The sequence below is a fragment of the Aphis gossypii genome, chromosome 1 (assembly GCF_020184175.1).
Source record: "Aphis gossypii isolate Hap1 chromosome 1, ASM2018417v2, whole genome shotgun sequence".
Taxonomy (NCBI): Eukaryota; Metazoa; Arthropoda; class Insecta; order Hemiptera; family Aphididae; genus Aphis; species Aphis gossypii.
In genome coordinates, this window is record NC_065530.1 from 82293448 (window position 1) to 82318482 (window position 25035).

Sequence of the window (25035 nt, forward strand, 5' to 3'; positions counted from 1 at the left end):
ATTAAATCTTAATATTTTAAAATGTTTTTAAAAATAATTACAACTAATAAGGTAGTAAATTATATAATGATTCTTAATATATTTTCTTAGTGGGTTTTTATAACAAAGTCAAAAGTATTTTAAATAAAATTTAATAAAGTATTTCATCAATTAATAATAATAATAAACATATTGATAGGAAAATAACCATTACTCAAATATAAGTACATATAAGTATTAACAATTATACTTTATTTTATCATTTAAAACGCCAATTCATATTTTTATTTTTGTAATACCTATAGTAGTTTATATACTTAAAATTATGTTACATACATTATACATATAGATAGGAAGATTATTGGTACATACTATTTAGATTTCGTTTTGTACATAAATTAGTAATATACCTGTCAAACTCTCATCATATTCAACCTGAGTAGTTCGAGATAAAATGTATTTAAAATGATTTAACGATCGTCGGAATGGTCGCCCCATAAACAGACTTAATAGAGCCTGACAAGTTTCAAGCAAAGTGATCATTCTTTTAGCACACCATGGATTAATCCGTCGTCGTTCACTTGCCAATCGCTCAATTGTCTGGACTGTAAGTTCTCGAGGATTTTTCTCAAGGACAGGTACCACGCTATACCGAGAACCGTGCAAATTGCCACTTCGACAAAGTAGCCGTCCACAACGATGACGCATTCGTCTCCAGCCAATTTCTTGCAATCCTACGAACATTTATTTCAGCATAATATATGTATAATATATGTACGTAATAGGTATTACATGAATTTAAAACATTTTTGAAATCAAGATATTTTTTGTACATGTAATAAACTTATTAAATAAAAATAATATAACTGTTTATTACAGCTAATTGTTGCACGGTCATAGTTAATATTTAATAATTAGATAAAAGTGAATAATTAATAAACAAAACCATATACCTGTGTAGATTATCTAAATATCCAATTGTAATGTTTCGACTGTTACAAATTACATTTATTTTAATGATGTGATTTTATTTTAAAATTGTAATGTCAGTAGAAAATTCAGTTAGTAGAAAAGATTTATTATTGATCGATAAAATTAATTTTTAATGATATTATAAAATAAAGTTGGTATCTATCTATCTATAATATTAAAATAGCAATGTACTCGATGCAACATAATAGCAACAGGACGATTACAAATGAATAAAAATATTGGGTAGTAATCTGTCATCACTAATATCAATATCGGTAACATATTATAATAAAAATGCAATTATTCAACATTTTGAATTTTAACTAATAAGTCGTTCAATATCTCGTCCTCCTAAAGTGTGCACGTGCATTTAATGTTCATAATTCTCGGATTTATATACACAAAAAAATCATAAAATCATTTTTTTGTATCAATGTACCAAAAACGGTGAAATATGCTCATAAAAAAAAGTCACTATAAAAAAGTGGTAGGGCAGATTTTAGTATTAATTTTTTATTTACTTTATTCTTTGTTTTTGAAAGACATTCCATCTCTCGGTCTGTCGAACACTGTTTGATCGTCAGCATGCTAAGCAGTCCCAGAGACACAATTCGGGATACAGCCATTCCAAAATACCACACGGTATTTAATAGTGACATGTATGTTCCACCGATTCGAGAGTCGCTGATTCGTATGAAGAACGATCTCACGCTCAAGTAAACGGCAACTAACAACACCTGTGAACGCCGACGAAATTAATCGTAAATTTTTATTGATACACATATTTTATAATGCAAATATTGCTCATGAAAAATAATTATGAATCAAATATTGTTATTTGTATTTTATAATAGACTATTTTTTTTACTAAATGTGTGGTGTATATCAGTGAGTTGTATTTTTTTTCACTTTAATTTATAGTTATCGTGTACAATTATTTGTTGACGTTATTCTTTTGAAACATTGTATTATATGTTTATTATCATAAGTAGTACCACAAGTCAGCGACTAACTAAATATACTGGTGTTCCAAACTGCCAAGTTCCTTCAGTAAGGACATACCACGTGGTCTTGGTTAACCGTGGTTTAATTTTCATAGGTACCTAATATATTATATTATTTACTATACATGGTTGGTTTAATTTACTGGCATGTTTTTACTTGATCCAAATAGGTTCTTATATTAATACCTATCAAATAAATGATTTAAAAACTATCTTTTGATGGGTTTGCATATTATATACTTACCTACGTAGGTATCTATCGATACCATATAGGTCTATTTGCAAACACTGCAGATTAAGATATATATATATATATATATATATAGATAATATTTAAACATGTAGGTATAGGTAATAACGTTGTGTTGATTTATAAATAAAAAATATAATACAAGTTATGCAATATAGGTATGATTGTATGAAGTCAATGAGTAGGTGACAATATTATTAGTGATAGTACCACTTGTTAAAGTGACAAAAGACGATAAGAATATACATATTATAATATTATTTTATTTACCAGTCTCAAAATACGAAGGAGTTCGAAAATCACGTAATAGCATATCGACAAATTACTGTATTCGCCGCTTATAAAATTCGGCGTATAGTATACAAGGACTCCCGAAGAAATTCCCAACACCAACCTACAAAAAAGAAAAAAACTAACAATAATATTGAGGTAGGTATGTCTAATATAATAGTATGTTAACTTATATTTTGATATATCATAATATTATTATATCATAATTTATAACGATCAATACAGATAGACTAAGGCTGTTTAGATAACTATAGTCAGGAGCGTGCCCAGGGGGGGAGTTTGGGTGTTAAAAAAAAAAAATAAAATAAAAATAATTGTTAATAAAAGTTTTACATAATATTATAATATATAATATATTATAATGTATATATAATATATATAAAAATATTGAACCCCCCCAACCCCCGAAAAAATTTCTAGGCACGCCCCTGACTATAGTACCTACGAATTTTAATATCTTAATATTGTATAAGTGAATTCTTCACAGTTTAAGTTTTCACATATTATATTAGATATGTACTGATAGAGACTGTTTAAAATAATATATTTTTTTCGTAAGATGAAGTTAATATACATGGATATGATGCGCGTCACCACTCATCATCACTTACGAGCATTTTATTTAAATTTTCTACAGCCATAACATCCAAATCCTAGTTATTAGGGAGTCAAAAATCCTAGTAACATTTTGTTTGTAAACTGCACATATATATAATAACACGCCTAAACATTACATAAGTAAGTATAGCTGTATATTTGTATACATAGGTAGACACCTAAATGGCTGAAAATCTCTATCGTAATAGACAATAGTTATATCCGGTCGAGTGCTGAAAGCCATCAAGTGGTACGGGCACCGCTTAGTATTACGATTTGCGAGTATACATATATATACAATTGAATTTTAAATTTTAACATTTGGTAAAAGTATTAACAGTGTTTTAAAATAACACATAATTTAAAATATTATTGTTTTATATATATACGTTATAAAATAAACTTAAATAACTTATGGTTTACAAGTTTATAAATATCAAATTATTATCAAAAATTACCAATATGGCACTGTCGTGTAAAGTATTTTCAACGGTCTCGGTCCACATGTATATTTAGCAATAAAAATTGGAATAAAAATCTTTATGGGAATCAATGATAGATCAACCAAAGCCATGGATTCTTTTTCCACGCCATATTCCATAAATTTTGGATTTGACACGGATGTTCCCATGGAAGAAAATGAAAACTGAAATAATAACATTTTAACCTTAAACATTAACAAGCACATACCTAGTGTCTTAGATAATATACGAAAAATTAGCAATCATTTAATGACTATGGAATGTGGTATTGTATATTTTCATCGTATTAAAATATATATTACTTCATATGCCAGCATAACTATAGTAAATATTTTCATCGTCCGAAGGTTTATGATCTTCCATAACAATTTATACATTTGCTTGACATTGATTTGGCTGATTTTATCGGCCTGATTGCATTTCTCTTTTACAAATAGAGCAATAGACGCGGAGACCATAGTGTATACTATTCCCCAGAAGAATAAATATCCTGTAAGCAAATAATTATTGAGCAGTGGTTTTATTATTAAAGGACAAAAATGCAGGGAATTTCTGTATAGTTATGTAGTTCGGCAGCTAAACATTAAGCCGTCTGGAAAAATCAAATAAAACCGTTTCAATAGAAAAAAGACTCTACAGAAAAAACCTTCACGTCTCATATAAGGTAGTCGGGTATTTTTTTAAATTTTATTTGAAAGCGAATAACTCTATTCAGATCATATTTTTCGGATAACGGTTTTTAATTAACCATGTCAGAAAAATGTATTTTAAAGTGGGTACTCAAAAGTGTGTACAACGCAATATATATAAGGACGTTTAATATATAACAATTTTAAAAAATAGAGTTTTTAAAATCACAAGATGTTCGTCTTTCAAACATAAAAATAAAGAAAAAAATAATCAAAACCTGACTAGGAAATTCACGAGCATGGTAGTTTTTCTGTAACTGTATTCGGTTGCTCTAAAATAATATCTATACATATATCTACATGACTACATATTAAGTAGTCATTAATTATTATTGCACAGTGTCACTAAGAGGTACAAATTGATTTTATTTGAATTTTCTGCCAATTTCGCACTCTGTATATTATTGCGTAAAACGTATTTTGTACCCTGTTCACTGAGAAAATGTGGTCGACTAAAATCGGTTCTTCTGCTCATCTCTACACGACACTTAACTGCTGCGAGCTGATCTCGATGGTAGGGTGTCACGCGGAGTGTGCAGAATTCGCATGTTCTCTCGTCGGACAGAGTACATAATGTTTTACGCGTGGTATTCGCATGTACAGAAAATGTGCATAAAGTGAGTCACTTTTTCCCAGTGTATAAAGGTGCACTGCCGCCTACTATATTATGTAGGTATTCGTGTACCCACGTACCGTGTTCGAACTTATATCATATGCTTTAAGTTAAAACGTCAAAATTCGTTTGAATATTTAATGAAAATAATTGTTTATTTACAGTTTATGTAAACCGGAAAATACTTAAAAGTATGTCCTACATTAGAGGTTATAAGTGCTATGGCATGTGCGAATAGATGTATCTATGATTGTAGCACGCAGATTAAAAAAATAATTTTAATGAAAATTAATTAGAAACAAAGTTACATATTATGATATGTTAACGGAGACGTCATACACGATGAGACAAAAATAAAAATAATGACGATTCATTAAAATGATTGTTGGCTTTTTATGGCGTATTGGCAAACTAATATTAAAAGAGGCGTATTAAAATATAAAATTATTATTTTAACGTGTCTTGGTAATTTTTCTATTATATTTTCTGTGCAATTAAGTTATTTTTACCCCCATTTAAAGTGTTGTTTGTATAAACTATACTCCCCGCAAGTTCACAAGTGCTTATGTTTGTTCAACGAAAAGTCGAAAATTGCACTGGATATTATGGCTTTGCATTCAATATACTATGTACATATTTTTTTTTATATATTTACATTTGAATGTGCGTTAGTGGAGATTGTAAATAATAGATGTTAATATTTGCATAAGAGAAACTCTGTTCATCACTACGAACGGATTTTTCCTCATACACCAAAAACTTAATATTCTCTATACATTTATAAAAAAAAATTGTGACTAAGCTGAAAAGCTGTTTTCATACAATGGATTACCTTGTACAAAATCCTATAACTAATGAGTATCCAGTTGAAAGAATTGCTTATATCAATAGAATAAATCGTAAATGTTTATTTTTTTTTAAGCTACAAAACAATAAATTGAGGACGTGATCTTAAAGATATTGAATGAATGAATACAGTTTTCCTTTTTATAAACCATAAGCTTGGCATATGCGTGCCATAAATAGTATATTATGACCCACAATACGATTTTAATATAATTACATTTAATTTATGGGTTGATATTTCACGTAAGAACGACTTACCTTCCATCGAAATTATGCCACCTTTTTGGACTGTAAAACGTAGCCACTTGTTGCAAAATTCCTCGGACTCTAACAATATGAACAATACGTAACCGAATGCTACTCCCAATGCTTGACCGGACGTATTGCACGTAGATGCGTATCCTAAATTCTCTCTGAAAACTCAGAAATAAAAACAACATACAATATTCAAACTAAAAGCGCTGTAATATTATCAGTAGCAGTCGTAACCACATTACATTTTTAAAGAAAAAGTAGTCGTACAATCCGCACACTTTTATACATTAATTTTGCACAGTTTTCCCAATATAAAACCGTTCAATACCGCCCACACACTATATATATATATATATCAATAACGAAAACATTTATCTAATGTAGCGGGCCACGTATAAGCAACCGTGTACGGAGCTGTGCAGTATCGTCGCAGTGAAATAAATAAGTCGTAAAATTCTTCAAAGTGATTTTTTATTTTTTTTATTGAATATGTTTCCAAGTCCAAATGACCAAATCCTGACTGGCGTGAAGGTGCGCTAACTCTAACTCTAGTAAATCACGTCAGCCAAAATCCTATGTCGGGCTCTCCTATACACAGGTCCTTTCCCTATACTATTCTAAGTCATATCTCTTATTTTCAAGATATGTGCATCGTCGTGTCCCCACGAATCACGCGTCCTCGGGTTTATGCGTATATGTGCAATGATCCTATTATAAACTTATGGCACCCAGATGACGTTTTTCCCATACCTAACTCCTTATTTGACTTTCATTCCGCGCAACCGCATCTATCTGGTCAATACTACTGCGTAATATAGTTGCGCGTGCGCATAAAGAGTTGCAGTATTTCTACATGGAATACGTTTTATAGTTTACAAGGGTGTAAAGCATTATGCTTATATGATTGACATATATTGATGAGTACAGGACGTACTAGACCTCCCCATAATTAAATATAGTATTGTTGAACTTTACCCTCTCTCGTTAAATTCTGGAATGTGTTACCTACGTCACGGTGTCTTGTTAAAATGTAATAGGTATAGAATATCAGAGCACGCAGCACTAAAATCACATTATCGTTTAGAACCGTATACCAATTAATCATATTTAATCATAAGTAATGAAATTAATTTAATTGGAATAGGTACCTGAAAACACTAGGTCACCTGCAGGATACACATTTATGCCAATCTAATCATTAACTACTGAATATATTTTATTTTACCTTATTAGTAAAATTATAAGATCTTATTTATTGAATTATTTTCAAGACGATTTGTTTAATAACAACAAATGTTTAATTTTAACACTCGATTAAATGTAAAAATGGTTTTAAATTATTTACCTTTCAAGTTTTCTTTTTTAACATTTGGAAAAATATGTACGATATCGAACGGTCTGAAATGTTCAGTTATGAATACTAATAAGAGTATGGTTTGGAACAACATAATATTATTTCATATTTGGTTTAAATTGTTTAATAAATGGGGAGGTTAATAATACATACATACACACATGATATACACATGTATATACTATATTATTATAGAGAGTTATTAATAAATAAAATATAATAAAAATTATAAGTACAATAATAACATAACAATGAGGGGTTAAGCTATTCAATGCTGGTCTCCTTTGTTTACCTACGTATATAAGTCATACGATCAAATAGATAATATACAAACACGAACAACCTAAGCGTGTTTAATGTGTGTGTTATATTAATATTGTATGTTTTAGCCAGTGTTACATAAACACTGGAAAACACATGCATATTTCTCGGGTGTAAATACCTATTTCGTAAATCGTAAATGTTAGATTCGCGATTTAAATAATTAAGTGTTCATATATCACCCAAAGCGGAATGGAAGGTACGACCCCATTGCCCTCCCCCTAAAGGACGGAATTGACACAGGGCGGTCATGCTACCGTATTTCAGTTTTATTATAAAAATAGATTATTAATTAAAATGTATATGTACTATGCGCATACCTTTTCAACAAAGTGAGCGTCCATCCATCGACTGCGATGTCATTAGTTGCGGCTAAAACGTTCAAACAAAAGAACGCGAACGTCAACGTGGTCATACGCGTTTCGCTCTCCATCAACCATGTTATATTCGTTGCTATGATTATCAGCAACAGTCCTGCGTGCGAGATATTCAATTTTTAGACAATTATTTAGAAACTTCAACTCGAGTCATAATCTTGTAGGCTGTACAATAGTCGTCGTTTACAATTAGTAATTTAAACGTAGGTATATAGGTACCTATACAAAGTTCCGCCGGGACCATCCACGTCTTCCGTTTGCCTATACGATCTGAGTACATGACGTCTACTAACGGAGCCCACAATAGCTTTAAACTCCATGGTATGTCGACCATACCGAACTTTGCCTGAATCAGAAATAAAAGTTGGATATTTATAAATAATTTTTAGTGACAATCGTATTCGTATATCGATTCTTAAAACCAATATTATCTATAATGTGTGTACCTAAAAATAATATGTAATAGTAAAAGTACTAAAAGTATACTTGCACATACGAATACTGGATTAACAAAGGTTTAATCGGTAAAACCTAGAATTCAACCGACTACTACTGGTAAATGTCAGAATTTCGGATTATTATTAACTGATTTTGGTAAATTTTAAGATATTACCTATACAAATCAATTCGACCAAAACAACTCATGATTACCTATACTGCAGTTTTAGTTTTTTCAAAACAAGAAATATTAAATTTTAAGAAAAACTATATACCTGTACAATGTACATATTATATATTATAGCTTAACTCCAAGTAGATATAAGCAAATAAACTAGGTATTATGAAGATAAAACATCAAAATCATCAATAGTAAATAATAGTATAAATAATAGTAATAATCAAAGTTAAACGAGTATTTGAATATTGTTCTTATTTTATTTTATTAATAAAATATAAATGATTTGAAAAAATATAAAAATAATATTATTTAAACAAAACTTAATGATGATATAATATTTAACTACGTTTTTTTAATTATCAGCGTCCAACAGATTATTTTTTTAAATTATAGATGTAATTATGGATATAATAATAAACAAAATATGAATACATAAAGTTCTTACAATATTATATCTATATAATAATATTTATTAGTGTATGGTTGACTACCGTGGTATCTTTATCTTTATATATTATTTAAACGTGAGGCGATTTATTATGACAGTTATATCTGAAGTTCTACTGGACTGAATTTCATGATTTCTCTTTCTAACGCAAGTACTCGGTATGCAGATGAGCCATCAAAAGAGAAAAGTCCAAAAAGTTAATTATTTAAATAGTTACAAGAAGTATAAAGTTTGCCATATTGTTACACACGGCATTCGTTGACGACGCCGGCTGCGTAATTAATAGCAACCATTTATAAACAAAAATTTCCATCATAAATCTCAAAATGTCTGTTTGAGCACCTCCCGGGGTTGGGCCTATCACTTTTTAACTTTGCCCATCTTCTTCTGGTAAGTCTAATATATCTCTGTACCAAATTTCATCGCAATCGGTCCAGCCGTTTAGGAATGCATAAAGGATAAACAGACAGTCAGAAATTTATTTATATATATATTTATATTATCTCTATATATAAAAGAAAGAGTACTTAAATAATAATCAACGCAGAGACGAATCTATTTGAGTTATCGAAATGAAATTTTGAGGATGGATTAATGCTATAATTTCACCATGTACCGAGAAAGGATTTTTGATTTTGAAGGGTTGAAATCGGCAAAAATAAGTTTTTTATTATTATTTTTTGTTTATAGTTTGTCGCTATTGGTTTTTAATAAAAATTAGTTGTAATAATAAATTGATGAATGTGTCAACACTCAACACATAAGTCAGGTTGTTATACCAAATACATAAAAACCATTAGATGGCACATTATTGTATTTTATCCACCGTAGTAAAAAAAATTGATATAAATTTGAAACTTAAGGGTTAGAAGTTATACACTTATGTACACATTTCATGGGGGTCTGCAGTTCGCGTATTTCCCGATCCTAGTACGTTTCAGCGCGGGGGGCGGAGCCAAAATCTCTCTGCATAATGTATACATATTTTTACCGATCCTAATCTAATTCAGCGCGAGGCGCTGAACCCACATAGGGTTCGTAATTATGATATAAACACTTAAAGCAAATATAATATTAAATTATACATAAATTATTTTATTATCAATATTTATATTTATGTTTATTTATCAATATATTTCACATTAATAGATAATATTTGTTATTATTCAAAAAATATAAGTCTAAAAAGTATAAAAAGTATAAGTATAGACACTTGAAAATTTCACCAGTTAGGTTAGATTGGCATTTTCTTTACATGATTTTATTTTAAAAATATTTATATTTATGAATATATGTCAATATATATTATACTATAATTAAGTTGTATCATGCATATTTGCAAATTATTTTAAAGTTATAATTTATAAAAAAATTTGTGTAATAGCAAAAAGTTGAAAATATATTATATTAAATTAAATAATAATAATTAAATATTATATAATATAATATATTCTAGACTGACATTTTATCTCCGTTCAGAATCGTTTTTCGATTACAATGATACCTACCTATCATTGGATTCAAATTTAGCACTCCTATATATAATAGTGATCCATACAACAGCACCTATGTATACATATAACATCAGTTTTTTAGTTTTATAAAATATTTTTAAATTGTATTTTTAGTAGGTTCCAAATTATTAGAGAGATACCTACCTACTTGATCACTCTTTTTTTTTTTAATTGAATTGTCTCGACTTTAGATAGTAATACAATTATAGATAGGTACTAGGTAGTGTAGATATTACTATATAGTACTATAGTAGTATTATTACAACCTTTTTCTACCAAATTTTATCTTTTATATTATTTACTATCAGTTATTATAAGTTTAAAACGATTATTATAGCAATTGTTTTTGTGCACAGGAAAATTATCAAACGCGTCCGTAAAATTTACCCAAATAAGATAAAATTGTAAATACTCAACTGATGTGTTCACAACGTTCCATGTGGCATATATACCTATTTATTGCGGTAATTTTAATTTATATATATTGTTGAAAGTGGATGATTATATAGTTATTAGATACTTTATTATAAAAAAAATGGATGTAAGTCAATTTTTTAAGTTTGATACATCTTGTGTTGTTTTAAATAGTGATATTAAAACTTGTGAAAATTGTAATGCCGTGTTGAGGACTATCTTTGATATAAATAATGATTTATCAAAACTAGTTCAAGATTGGATTAACAATTTTTCTGAAGAAACGTTTATCAACTGGATTGTTTTTCGTCAAATTTAAAATCCAAAAAGATTTTTGTTTAAAAAAATATACAAGTGTCAACATAATGAAAAAAATAAATCAAAACACATTGAATTGAAAACACGTAATCGAAATTTGAAATGTGATGCTACTATTACAATTTTGGTCAAAAAAATTACAAAGGATACTATCAAAAATGATAATTTGTTAAAAGATGGCTTAAATACTGAAATAAAGGTAAGAGATAATATTGTATATATATTTAAACAATACAATATATCATACAGAATATTTACATTACTGTATCATTATACATATATTTATATATCTGTTAGTTATATTATCAAGAATACAGTTAATATAATATATATAGCATATGCCCTATGTAGGTATAATATCGTATATAATAATAAATAGTAGAAGTTTTTAATAGGAAGTAGGAGTATAATTTAGTTTTAAAAATTTACCTTTTGCCTATATTAGGATTTAATTAATTAATATATTATTATAATATATAATTTATAGAACAATAAAGATAAACATAATAATATACAGTATGATAAACAATCTAATTAATACGCCATTACGTTATTGTTATTTCGTCCAGATTAATTTTGAACATCAACATTCAATTAATGTTGGAGAGGCGTTCAGTTACTTAAGAGTGAACCAAAAAACAAAAGACCAATTTTTTGAATATTTTAATATGGGAATGACACCTGCCTAATAAAAAAAAATTGTTCCTATGTATTCTTATAATTTTTTAATCACTATAATAATAACTTATGAGGAACTTTGCATTAAATTTTCAAGTTTTTTGATAGGGCCAAAAAGATTTTATCGACACATAAAAAAACAATTTTCAGAAAAATTGAAAATTTCAGTTGTCAATAAATAGCTCAAAAAAGGTCAAAATATTTTGAAATTTAAATCACGTAAAGAAAACGTGAATCTTAATAACTGGTAAAATTTTCAAGTATCTACGACTCATACTTTTTGAATAATAACAAATATCAAAAATCGTTTGAGGCTAAACTGTTATTTAACGCGGTTTTGTAAAAATTTAAATTTCAAACACTCATAAAAATTGTTTGTCTGAATCCGGTAGAGTTTTTTTTACAGATATTTGAAGAAAAATTTATGGAGAACCTTGTACCAAATTTTCAAAACTTAGTTATAAAAGAAAAAAAATTATGATTTTTCAAACTTCAAAATAACTTGCAAATTTTCGCGTTTTCGACAGATTTTGTAAAAATTTGAACTAAAAACGCTTATAAAAAAAAAATTGTGACTAACGATTTTTAATTTTTTTTAGTTACATTAAAAACAACTCATAAGGAACCTTGTATTAAATTTTCAAAACTTTTTGATCATCCAAACATTTTTTATCGACACTTTAAAAAAAATTGATGTGATTAGTTTTTGAATTACAACCATATAAAAAAATCGATTCGGTCGAAAACTGGTTTTACGTAAAAATTCCCGTTTTTTCCTCATTTTTTTTTTGTTTTTTTTTCGATTTTTTTAAAAACTGTGGGAAAATGTTTTACTTTTAAATTTTACCTCTATAATGCACCAAGGATATTCACTTTTACATCGGAAACCACCCCCATTGTTTGAAATTGGAGCATTATTTCGACTAGTTATGCTGTACACAGACACAAAAACAAAAAAAAAAAAAAAACACACATCATTGTAAAATCAATACATTCTTCACTTCGTTCAGAATCTAAAAGAAAGTTAAAAGAAATTTAGGAGCAAATATACAAGCAAATAAGCTCAATGCAACACATCACTAATATTATACATTTTTATCTTTTTACCCTGTGATTTTTATTTTTATAATCTATGATTTTTTATACATTTTACACTTTTTTTTACAATAACACTGCATGTAACACAGCTTAATTATAATATAATATATATTGACATATATTCATAAATATAAATATTTTTAAAATAAAATCATGTAAAGAAAATGCCAATCTAACCTAACTGGTGAAAATTTCAAGTGTCTATACTTATACTTTTTATACTTTTTAGACTTATATTTTTTGAATAATAACAAATATTATCTATTAATGTGAAATATATTGATAAATAAACATAAATATAAATATTGATAATAAAATAATTTATGTATAATTTAATATTATATTTGCTTTAAGTGTTTATATCATAATTACGAACCCTATGTGGGTTCAGCGCCTCGCGCTGAATTAGATTAGGATCGGTAAAAATATGTATACATTATGCAGAGAGGTTTTGGCTCCGCCCCCCGCGCTGAAACGTACTAGGATCTGGAAATACGCCTGCAGTTCACCACAGGTGGATTGCCTATCTGATAATATACTGCTCGCATAATCATAAGAGGGTCTCACGGGAAACGTCAAGCTTAATGGCTATAATATAGCGTGACTAACTCACTGACTGATAAACGTAGAGCCTGAACAATGATAGATCGAGGCTTACAATTTACACAGTACATTCGCACCATCAATTTAGTGTGGAATAAGAAAGCATTTTACAAAATTCGCATTTAAAGTGGCGCTTGCAAAAGTTTTTAGAAATTCAAAATGGTCAATGAAAATGTTTAAATTTTTAACACCATTAAACCAAATATTAAATGATAAATTAAACAAAGTTGAAATCGTATTATAGAATTGGCATTTTTAACGGGCAACGAAGTGCACGGGGTCAGTTAGTATATATGAATATTGAAAGTAGGTATACTAAAAAAAAAAGAGAGAAAGAAAATAACTAAGCGAAGAAAATGAAACAGAGCAATAGAACATAAAATAATAAAACTTTTTATTATAATAATATTAAGCTAATATCAAATAGAGTAGGGCTCAGCTCTCTTTTATCTAAAAATTTAAGCATCAATACTAAAACTAAATTTCAAATAAATAATAATAATAATAATATACAATGTATATTATACATATATAATATATATATATGTCGGAATTCAAATTTTATACAAGAGAGTCACAAAACTTATTTTATGTAACTTATTATGTTCCCTTTTCGAAATAAATGAAATAAAGATACACATACTATTAGAACACATAAATATGTTTCGTTGTTTCGTTTTCACACCAAATAGTATGTTTAGATACAAATAACATATTTCTGTAAAATTTGAAAATGTCATTGGAAATGTTCCTTAACAAAAGTGATATGAAAAATCTTCAGCAGTCTGTCAGGTATAACAGTAAAAATTTTGGTGACGATACGTTGAACGGTGTGGATTTGTATGATAAACAAAAATCGAGACTTCTATTATGATATAGATTAAAATAATTATTTAAAGCGTATATTTAAGGAATCGCCCAGGACTCACCTCAATTATTATTATCGATGTATATGAGATGTGACAACGGCTCGGTTCTTAGAACGGTCCTGTGGGGTTTGAAGTATAAATCACTGCGTTCTAACTACGACTGATGTACTTAATCTTGAGACTCGAGTAGTTAAGTTAGGTCAAAACGCATCCAATAATAAAAATAGCCAATTGAAAAGTAGTAGAGTAGTCAGTAACGCGCTGATTGGCTGTATGATGCGAAAACCCACAAAATTGTTGTTTAATAATTATTATTATTGTTATTCATTTAACGTCGTTATAATATTATTATATATAATATATTCTCTAGGTGTAAAAATAATGATATTAATGTAAGAAAAAAATTGTTTTTGTTATCTATAAGTATATTTACGAGAATTTATAAACATCTTAAATCAGTGTTTCTCAAACTTTTTTATCCATGGAACCATTTTTTGTGTCCACTTTTATCGAGGAACCCTTAAGTTTATTTTTTTAAATTTTATTTTTTTTTGTTTAGCTTTCAACTATAAATTATTACAGTTTGATAATTAGAACCCCTACTCTGTTTCAAAAGGTTTAATGCTTAAAACATTTTTTTCCCGTTAGCCGTTACTAATTTTTAGTTAGATTTTTTAAAGTAATTTTCTTGAAAATTTTGAAAAAGGCGCTCAAGTTTCGCGAAACCCTGAAGTGATTTTCGAGGAACCCCAGGGTTCCACAGAACACAGTTAACGCTGCCTTAAATTATTATTATTTTGCGTAGGTATAAGGTATGTATACTTAATAGGATTTTACAATCGAAATAATTATAAGACAAAGGAACAGCCCCACAATTTGCAAACAACTATCAACGGGGGTGGAGTAAGCGGTTGACAGCTATAATATTATGTAGTTAAACAATGTTGTTAAATGTATCATCATATTCATCAATGATATAAAATCTATTTTTTTCTAAAATTAAAGCATAATTTTATGTTTGTATATTATATTTTTGTAACTTGGATTTTTATCATCATAAATTGTTTATCCTGAAATTCGTTATTTTACGTTTTGTAAAAACCTTCAAAATTACAATAAACTATTCAGGGTTTGACCGAATTAATATGTATATATTATAATTTACCAACACCAATAGGTAAGAAGAAACTAAAATATTGACACTTTCCAGTGGTTGTCAAACTCTAAATTTTATCGGTTAAATTTAAGCTTTTTTTGATATTCATACTTTTATGGTAAATTATATGTATATAATTAAAATTACCTGTTGAATGTATGAAACCTTCATGTTCTGCATGTACGTCCTAATGGCAAAAGAAATTCCTATCGGTACGCCTTGCAACATGTAAAATAGTACAAGCAAAGTCACATTGAGCCTGTCCCCCTTTAGGTTGGGTTTGATAACTGTTTGCAATTCGGACGGAGTCATGCCGTTGTCGCTACATCGCTCATGGTTGATGACAATTTCGTCTTCTTTACCGTTTTCTGTAATTGATTTCGTGACAACGACATTTGCGTCTTGGTAGGCAGACTCTAAGTCCACAAGTTCCACATCCATCGATCGTTCTTAAGTTGTTATCAACAACGTATAATATTTTGATTGTTGAAACAATATTATCGATAGACAATCTATTTCAATATATATATACATAATTATTTAGTTAAATAGCGATAATAATAATAATAATAATAATAACGGCTTGTAAATTAATGGACAAAAAAGCGTTTAGATGTGCAACTATGTTTAAGTATGTACTTTTATTAAAATACCTTTAGCTATACCGTAAAAACTTATCAATATTATGTCAATTATATATTTTTCATTTCAAATTTGTATGAAAAAAAAATTATTTTTATTCAATGTAATTAATATTTTCAAGTGAATACTAAAATATCAAATATATTCTTATCGTTATTTATATCAATGTTAATCAACTTTCAGTTATATATCTTATCCGCTGAGATTGAATTCACCATTCAGTAACTGCTGTAAGCTCTTCATCAAACTCTAGTGCACACGAAACACTTCACACATGCTACCTATTATGATCGTAAACAGTACCTATATAAAAGTTTGATTAATTATTTGTATAGATTGTTCAAACCGAACATAAGACATATTATATTATAGATGTATGTCGAGTGCCGCATTGCCGCTAACAGGAGCTCGTACCTTATCATTAAACATTTAAATCAAACACATAGACCGATAACCTACCTACCCGATTGTTTCTTTTATGAGTTTTAATTATGGTCGATCGATATCGCGCAGATTTTTTTTTTATTTCCAAAAGGAACAGAGAAAATTTGATTTAATATATTTTTTTTCGACGAAATACCTATATTGTTTTATAACAGTTTTTACATTTTACATACATAAAATGTTCAGTACATTGAATACTAAACGTGTTTTTAGTTTGTAATTCGACAAATCTTAAAAAATCTGCTTATCTCTATCATTATAATATTATATTTTTAATAATGCGACCATCGATTTACTAGTAGCTTCTGTTTTATATTTTAATAATCATTTGTATAATATATTATTTTCCATTGTGAATAAACAATTTTCAATACACACACAATTATGTGAATAGTCCTCAAATATAACACTACCATTGATTTCCCTTTGTTTTAGATTATATAATATACACAGAGACAAAGTAATACAATATAAAAATAATGACTGTATATTTTAATACTATACATTATAATATATTTTTACACAATTTGTGCAATATTTCAAAAAAAAAAGCAATTAGCTAAATCACGTTGACAAAACTTTGTTTTTAATTAGTTATTTACTTATTGTTATACGGAAAAATTAAACTTATAATAAAATAAGTAATTATTGAGACTGGATTATTGAAAAAAACCTATATTTCAGTTTTGATTTAGACATTTCGATCGATTTACAATTAGTGAAAAGTACTTTTAAAGTTTAAATAATAATAGAATAGGCGAAGTTTTTATGAAATCTACGATAAGTTAATTTGAATTTGTCAACTAATTTGCATATGTTAAAAAAAAGATCTATATGAAGAAAAATATCATTATAATATATTTTAGTTAAAAAAAATTTATTTATTGATATTCTATTATTTACACCTATTATCAAATTTATAAGAAAAAATATGTTAATTAAATTATTTATTAAGATATTTTTGAATACCTACTCTATGTAGTATTTTGTCATTATTTTTTTTAACGAATAATATTATAAACTAACGATTTAAAAAGTTCAATTTTAATGAAATAAATTTAAGTTCTTTGATTCTGCATTGCATTTTTATACAATTGTGTTGTAATATTTAAAACTTTCACGTTGCTGATAGTTCGTGTAGGTATTTGAATAATATCCATAAATTCTACCTCGATGAATAATTTATTTATTCAACGTATTATTAATATTTAGTGCTTGAAACTTTTTGTCTATGAGAACTCCTCAGTGTGTGCGCAGAATGTTTTGACGATTTCTTAAAGCCTACCGCTTATTGCTTACCGCAAAATTCAAAACTTTATTTATGTATTATTAAACGTTCGTTTAACTGACATTTAAAAATGAATTTCGTTAATTTTTTTATGATAGATTTTTTTTTTCGGGAAAAAAAATTATTTGGTTTTAAATATTAAATAAGCGAAGCGATGAATATATTGAATTAACTATGTGTGTTTTTTCCTGTCTGTTATCACTTTTTGGAACAGTAAAAATGCTTCGATTTTCAAAAATGGAGGTAGTTTCTAGTAGAAAATCTTGTTGGTACTTAGAGAGGGGAAAGTAAAATAAATCGTAAGAATTAAAAAAAAAAATTAAGGAAAATTTACGCAAATCGAATAATCGACAAAAACGATTTTGTTTTTCATTAACGAATAAATAAATATTGAAAATTTTTAGTCACAATAAGCGGTTTATAATAAGCAATGACATATTTGATTTATTTTAAACTATCAGCTATTTGTACTACGAATTTATTTATACTGATTTACGGTATTTACAAAATTATGTTATTAAATGTTATATTATCTATATAAGTCTACACAATATGGTATAAATACAGATTATTATAATAATTAAATAGGTACCAATAATATAATAAATGTAATATTTTTTAAAAATATTTTATCAATCTATCTTTATATTAAAAAAAAATAAATTACTTTAATAGCGATAAAAAAAAGCATATTTCGAAAATACATTTGATGATATACGCTGATTGATGGCTTTAGCTCAGAATCGTTTTTCGTATATGATATATACCTATTTGAATTCAATTTTAACACGCTTATAATAGTGATCCAATAAACTCCTAATGTGCAAGAGCTGTACCCATTTGCCTACTCTTTTTTAATTATACTTATTAAGTTTTTTTTTTTTTTAAAAAAAACGTTTTAATGAGAAAATTCAAATTAGATAAGAAAAACAAGAAATATTCACATTATTTAGTTATTATAGGGTGGTGATAAAAATAATATAATACTAACGTTTATTTACGCAATTTGCAAAGACATAATCATCATTATCAATTTACAACTTTATATATAATGAGAAGAAAATATACATTTTTTCAAAATTATGTTTATTATTAACACATCCAGGTTGCATAATATTTTGAAATAAATGTGGAATGACTAAATAGGAGTGTTCTGATTAAGAGTTCTTGTGAAATATTAAATACAATTAATCAGTTTTAATTTTTAAAGGTAATTAAATAACTGTAAGTACCTATAATAAAAGCAAATAATTAAATCACCAATTATATTAATCATAATAATCATATTAAAAATTAAATGTATAATCTAAAAGTAAGTATAATATTGTTTTTATTTTTAGGTTTAAATTCGTGAAATTGTAAATGTAAAGAAAAAAGTAGTAAATTAATTAATTAATATACTTAATAATGTACACATGACAGAAAATGTTCAAACTAAGGCCAAGTTTTCGTGTGTGTAATGTACTTTTTTCGTATTAAGTCATTATATTTTCAGAATTTTAAAATTCACTTGTTCATTGTCTTTGGCAGTTGAACGTTAACGATTGACTGCACCACAATACACAGTTGATGTATTATAGGAACAAACGCTATTCAAAATATAACAGACACTTTAAATGGTCTCGAGTTTTCATTTTGTACAGAAAAGTGATTTGCGGACTACACGCATGAATACATTTTTGGCCGGTTACTATGCAAGTGAAGTACATACACAATTCGTTTGCCAAGTCCGCCCCGATCTTGGTAATGATTTATAAGTTATAACAAAACACAAAATGTCTTGAACAAGTTGAAAACAACGAAAGTGTTTATTTTGTGTCAATATGGGTGGAACTACTAGGGACACATATTGTTAGTCCTTAACCATACAAAACGTTGTGTCAAAAAGTAACACGTTTACATTTACAAAATATTTATGAAGATAATTTAATGTGAAAGGTATATTATTTGTTGTTAGAAACCAGTCACCAACTATACATTAGAGTAATAGTTTTAGTTAATTTTATAGTTTATTCATCTAAGTAATAATAATAATTTATTTTATTTACCAATAATATTGATCTTTCATCAGTAGTACTTTCAAGACAAAATTGGAATTTTTAACTGAAAATAATTATTGTTTCTAAATAATCATTTGATAAAGTGCAAACTAAAATCTGTCTATATAATTCATTTAAATATCACACATTATTTATAATAATTATTACTTGAACCAGATTGTCATTGTTTAATGTATTAAATAAAATAAAATAAAATATTTACCTGTAAGAAGTGTGAAGTGGTAAAAGTTATACAACTTTTAGCTTTTTTTTTTTACCAACAGTGAATGCATATCTTGTGGTTTATGGAAATAATACGATTTTGTAAATAATACAATTGAAAAAGCCGTTAAGATGATACTTATCGCTGAAGTTATAAAATCGATATGTTACATCAAACTGAATAAAAGAAAACTGAAAAAGCTTAAAAAATGTTAACAATTTAATGTTTTTTGACTATTGTGTGACGAAGATTAGTGCTTTTCGATATTTGACGTCAACTGTAAAGCAACGGAAATTAACACAATATTTCTATTTGTTATTCCTATCTATATTTTAAATTTAAAATGTTATCAGCTATAACAGTATATAAATCGTATACCAGTGGTGTTCAACCTTTTGTGAAGGCTACGCCACATCATGTGTCATGTGTTTAGAAGTTGTTGTGAGCCACATATATTTTAATAATAATACATTATTCAATTAAAGTAATTGTTTATCATAGTATATACATTTAATTGATGTGAGAGCCACATTAAAAACGATTGATGGTGGCGGTTTGGAAACCTCTGTCTTACATAGTAAAAATACATTTTTATTTTAGATTTTAGATTTAGTAACTATTATTGAACTATTCTTGGACGGGGTAATGCCGTAATGGAGTAGGGTTATTGAATAAGTCATTATTATTATCTTTAATTTTCATTAATCGATTTTCACAACTCAATAGTTGTACATTATAATGACTATTGTTTTTGTAATTAAAACGGATTAAAAAAACAATAACAATTATTTCGATATAGATTAATAGATACATTTGTAATAAATGACTGAGTAACTATATAATCGTATTATAATTTACACGTATATTATACGATTGTAAGTGACGATGTGTCATAAGACACAGTTCATAGCATTTGAAAATGTTTACGAATTTGAAACAATATTATGATTAAGGCAAGATGATCAGTATAATGAATAATACTAATGGAATTCGAATAAAAGATTTGGTATGAGGTCAGAAGTAATTATATTAGTCTGTGGTGAGTGCAAAAATTAAATATCCATATTAAATATGTCAAATTATATTATTATATTATTAATGCATTAGCTGCAGTTTTTATTTTACACATCATATTATACCAATGAAACTATCAGTCCGATAATTCTACACGTGGAAATATATGGAACACTCTTAATAAAATATGTTAATGAAATCATAAAAAATATAAATATTTTTTATTTATACATATTATCCTTTATAGATAATAACTTTATTGACTAGTGACTATAAATAGAAAATATTCCTCATAAACAATTCATTAACCTTGATAGTCTATTTATTAAAATTCTAATTTTAATTCTGATTTAAATAATAATCTGTGTAACATTATAATACTATAATAATTAATAGCAGATAATCTAATGAAAAAGTATTTAAATTGATTTTGGATAACCTCAACTAAGTTTTAAAAGATGAGTAAATATCAAACGTATCAACCAAGTATTAATTTGAGAGACGTTATAAGATGGTTATTTAAAAACTATTAAACTAGGTGTTATAATGTGTGAATTTATCTTAATAACTTCGTTGGTCGTTGAAAAGTAATTTTTTATAAACAAAAATATTTTATAATCTCAATTTCTAAATTAATTTTGATCTCTATTATTAAACATATTTTTATTATTATTTTTTAGTATGCGTGTTTGTAATTTATATAAATGTATTTCACTATTTTAGTAGGCATTAAATGTGTGTTCTAGATTATTAATTACCCACATAAATAATACTAAATCATAACTAACACTACTATAGTATTAAAATATTATGAATGTATTTGAATGTATATATATATATATATACCTATTATATACAATATAATATTATAATTTGAAATAATTATCAAACAATTTAAAATTTAATTATTAAGAAGCAAACACTAAATAACAAATAATAAAAAATATCAAACACTTTTCATTTTAAATTAAAATTATGTAATAATTATGATCTATTTTTTATTTTATATGTAAGAGAAATGTTCGCAAAAATAAATTTCATAAAATTATAAAATACACAAAAAAGAAACACATAAATACATGACATTTAAAATAAACGCTTTTTTTATCTATTTAAAAAACAACCTGCAATAATGACAGTCCTTTTATTATAAATATTGTTATTGATCCAGAACGTATAACAATTGCTATTTAATAATAATCTTCAGAAATGACTGTGTTGTAGTTAGGTCTGTGTAAATATGTTTGGTTGTTAATTGTTACTATAACAAACATATTGTCAACTTGTCTTCATAAGAATACCCACTTAAAATAATTGGCAATAATATTTTTTTTTCAGCTGTGGATATAAAATTATTTACATTTTCAAATACCCATTAAAAAAAAAAAAAATTGTATTCATTTAAATTGAAGACGTAGATGAATTAAAATTATTATTTAATTATAATTTTTTTAGAAAATACTCTATGTTCATATATTAATCAGTAAATAAAATCAATAAAATCAGAAATAATTAGTAAACAATATCTATAAATAAAAATAATTATCATCAAATAAACTTATTATAAACAAGTCAATAAGTTAAACAGTTTGGACATACGGTATTCAGTTATGGGGTTCTGAAAAGCCAAAACACTTCAGGCGCTTCGATCTATCTGCGCACGACTAGTAATTTATTCTCCTTGGTATTTCACAAACAATAATCTTCACAAAGACCTAAAAATTCCTACCTTTAATCAAATAGTAAAATTATATTACACTTTAAATTTCATAATAATTTAAACTTTCGCAGTAACTAAAACAGCTATACTTCATCTCATTTTCCGGTAGGGTACATAGAAGACTCAAAAGACAGTGGCCTAAAGACCTACTAAGATAAAAAAATTAAATAAAAATAAAAATAATTGCTGTTATTTTACTTCTTATACTTCAAAATGAGATAAATACGTGTAGTATAATATTGAATTTTAAAATAATAACAATTATAATATAACAAATTACAATAATAATATATGTGGTTTTGTATATATTTTTAAATAGTTTTGACGGTTCTGTAGTGTAATTTCTCTACGAGCTTAAAGAATCTAAACTGAAAAAATGGAAATGTTTTAATTATTATACCAACGCCATTATATAAGTTTTTATAATATGGTATAAATACATATTATTTTAATAACTAAATGGGTACAAATAATATATTAAATTTAATATTTTTGAAAAAACTTATATCAACTTACCTTAATACTAAAAGTAAAATAAACGACTTTAATAGCTGTACACAGTGCAGTTTCTGATACCATCGTGGGTGTTCGTGTGTTATCGCGGTCCATATCTTTAACGTCCTATAGTGTTCATATTCCATTTAGTTATTACGCAATATATAATTAATAACAAGTATGTAATGCTATACGTCCAGTTTATATATTATTATGTCATATCGTCATCGTCTCAATCACTTATTGCAACGAATTCAATACGGAATTTGTCTTCACATAATCGCATTCCAGTCCCCCTTAACACCGAGTAAAATAATCAAATTTTTAATTTCACTCAATCGTTATGCTGTTTAATCAACGACAGATGGTGAGACTGAATCTGACGTATTTCCGTCCAATAACAATATAGTTGAGTGTGAAAAACTATCTCTATTCAAGAACGTTTCCAAGTCCATTCACTCGCCGGCGATCTATCTAAAGAACGTCAGCAATTTTTCAAAATTCCACAACAAATTAATATAGCTCACGGGTATTGATAATTTTTCATGCAAGTTCATATCATCATTTTTAATTAACTTCTTTATAATATTTAAGCATATAAAAAGTAACATTGCCTACAGAATTTCATACCTTTCCTTTTCACTACATGTTATTTGTAATCATTGCCGTTCTACAATTTTATCACAGATGCTCTGGCGGAGTTGGGGCACTCGGTTCCCTTCTAAATGTGCTTTATGCATCTCACAAAAAATTGACCCAATCAAAAAAAAAAAACTAAAAACTAAACAAGGCTCAAAAAAGAATAAGAACCTCAAACACATGACTCTAGCACTCATCGTCACATCATCAAACTCAATGCAAAATCATTGTAAACTATAACATAACTGCAGCTTAACCTGCAACAGTATTTGTATTTAAAATTTTCTGACCAAAATTAGAACTTAATTAAACCCTCCGCTTTTCTTTCTCAACATTCTTATAAATAAATTCTCCTCATCATAATAATCATCTTAATTCAATTTTCAATATTTACCCTAATTATATCACTCGCTATAATAAGATAATATTAGGTATCTGTATTATTATTATTTTATTTTCTCCTCTCTTTCAATTATGTATAATATATACGGCTTTATTATTAATTGTCAAATGTATAATTTAATATTTTGACAAAAGTATCGTAATTGTTGACCCGTAAAAGATTTTTTTTACCAGATGCTAATAATAAAAAAATAGCTATATAAAAAAAGAATTTCACGGAATATAGGCTGAAAAAGCCGTCTCCGCTCAGAATCGTTTTTTATATACAACGATATATTATGATTGAATTTAAATTTAATATACCTGTCCTATAAAAGCGGTAAAGTGATCCACTCGACACCTAATCTACAGCAAGCTGTACCCACTTGCTCACTGTTTTAAA

The 25035-nt window shown here is 27.0% G+C and overlaps 1 protein-coding gene across 2 annotated transcripts; it reads right to left on the reverse strand.

The window, feature by feature from the left end:
- Window positions 1–65: 65 nt before the first annotated feature.
- LOC114122490 (acetyl-coenzyme A transporter 1-like) lies at window positions 66–20776 on the reverse strand. 2 transcript variants are annotated; one of them, XM_027985168.2, is made up of 11 exons: window positions 20384–20776; window positions 20170–20224; window positions 15895–16259; window positions 8250–8376; window positions 7974–8127; window positions 5982–6136; window positions 3878–4065; window positions 3552–3739; window positions 2476–2599; window positions 1473–1688; window positions 66–713 (listed from the first exon to the last, which is right to left on the reverse strand). In XM_027985168.2, exons 3-11 carry the CDS (start codon window positions 16186–16188, stop codon window positions 519–521), a joined length of 1641 nt encoding a protein of 546 aa, XP_027840969.2. In that variant the 5' UTR covers window positions 16189–16259; window positions 20170–20224; window positions 20384–20776; the 3' UTR covers window positions 66–518. The 2 variants fall into 2 exon arrangements, with proteins under 2 accessions (XP_027840969.2, XP_027840968.2); XM_027985167.2 differs by lacking the exon at window positions 20170–20224.
- Window positions 20777–25035: the final 4259 nt, after the last annotated feature.

What these genes read in the sequence shown, in the direction of transcription:
- LOC114122490 (XM_027985167.2), bottom strand. Translation starts at nt 16,188, where the DNA reads ATGGATGTGGAACTTGTGGACTTAGAGTCTGCCTACCAAGACGCAAAT. An exon ending in CCCGGCGGAACTTTGTATAG is followed by an intron (nt 8,128 to 8,249) that starts GTACCTATATAC and finishes TCTCGCACGCAG; the next exon opens with GACTGTTGCTGATAATCATA. An exon ending in ACGCTCACTTTGTTGAAAAG is followed by an intron (nt 6,137 to 7,973) that starts GTATGCGCATAG and finishes CTGAGTTTTCAG; the next exon opens with AGAGAATTTAGGATACGCAT.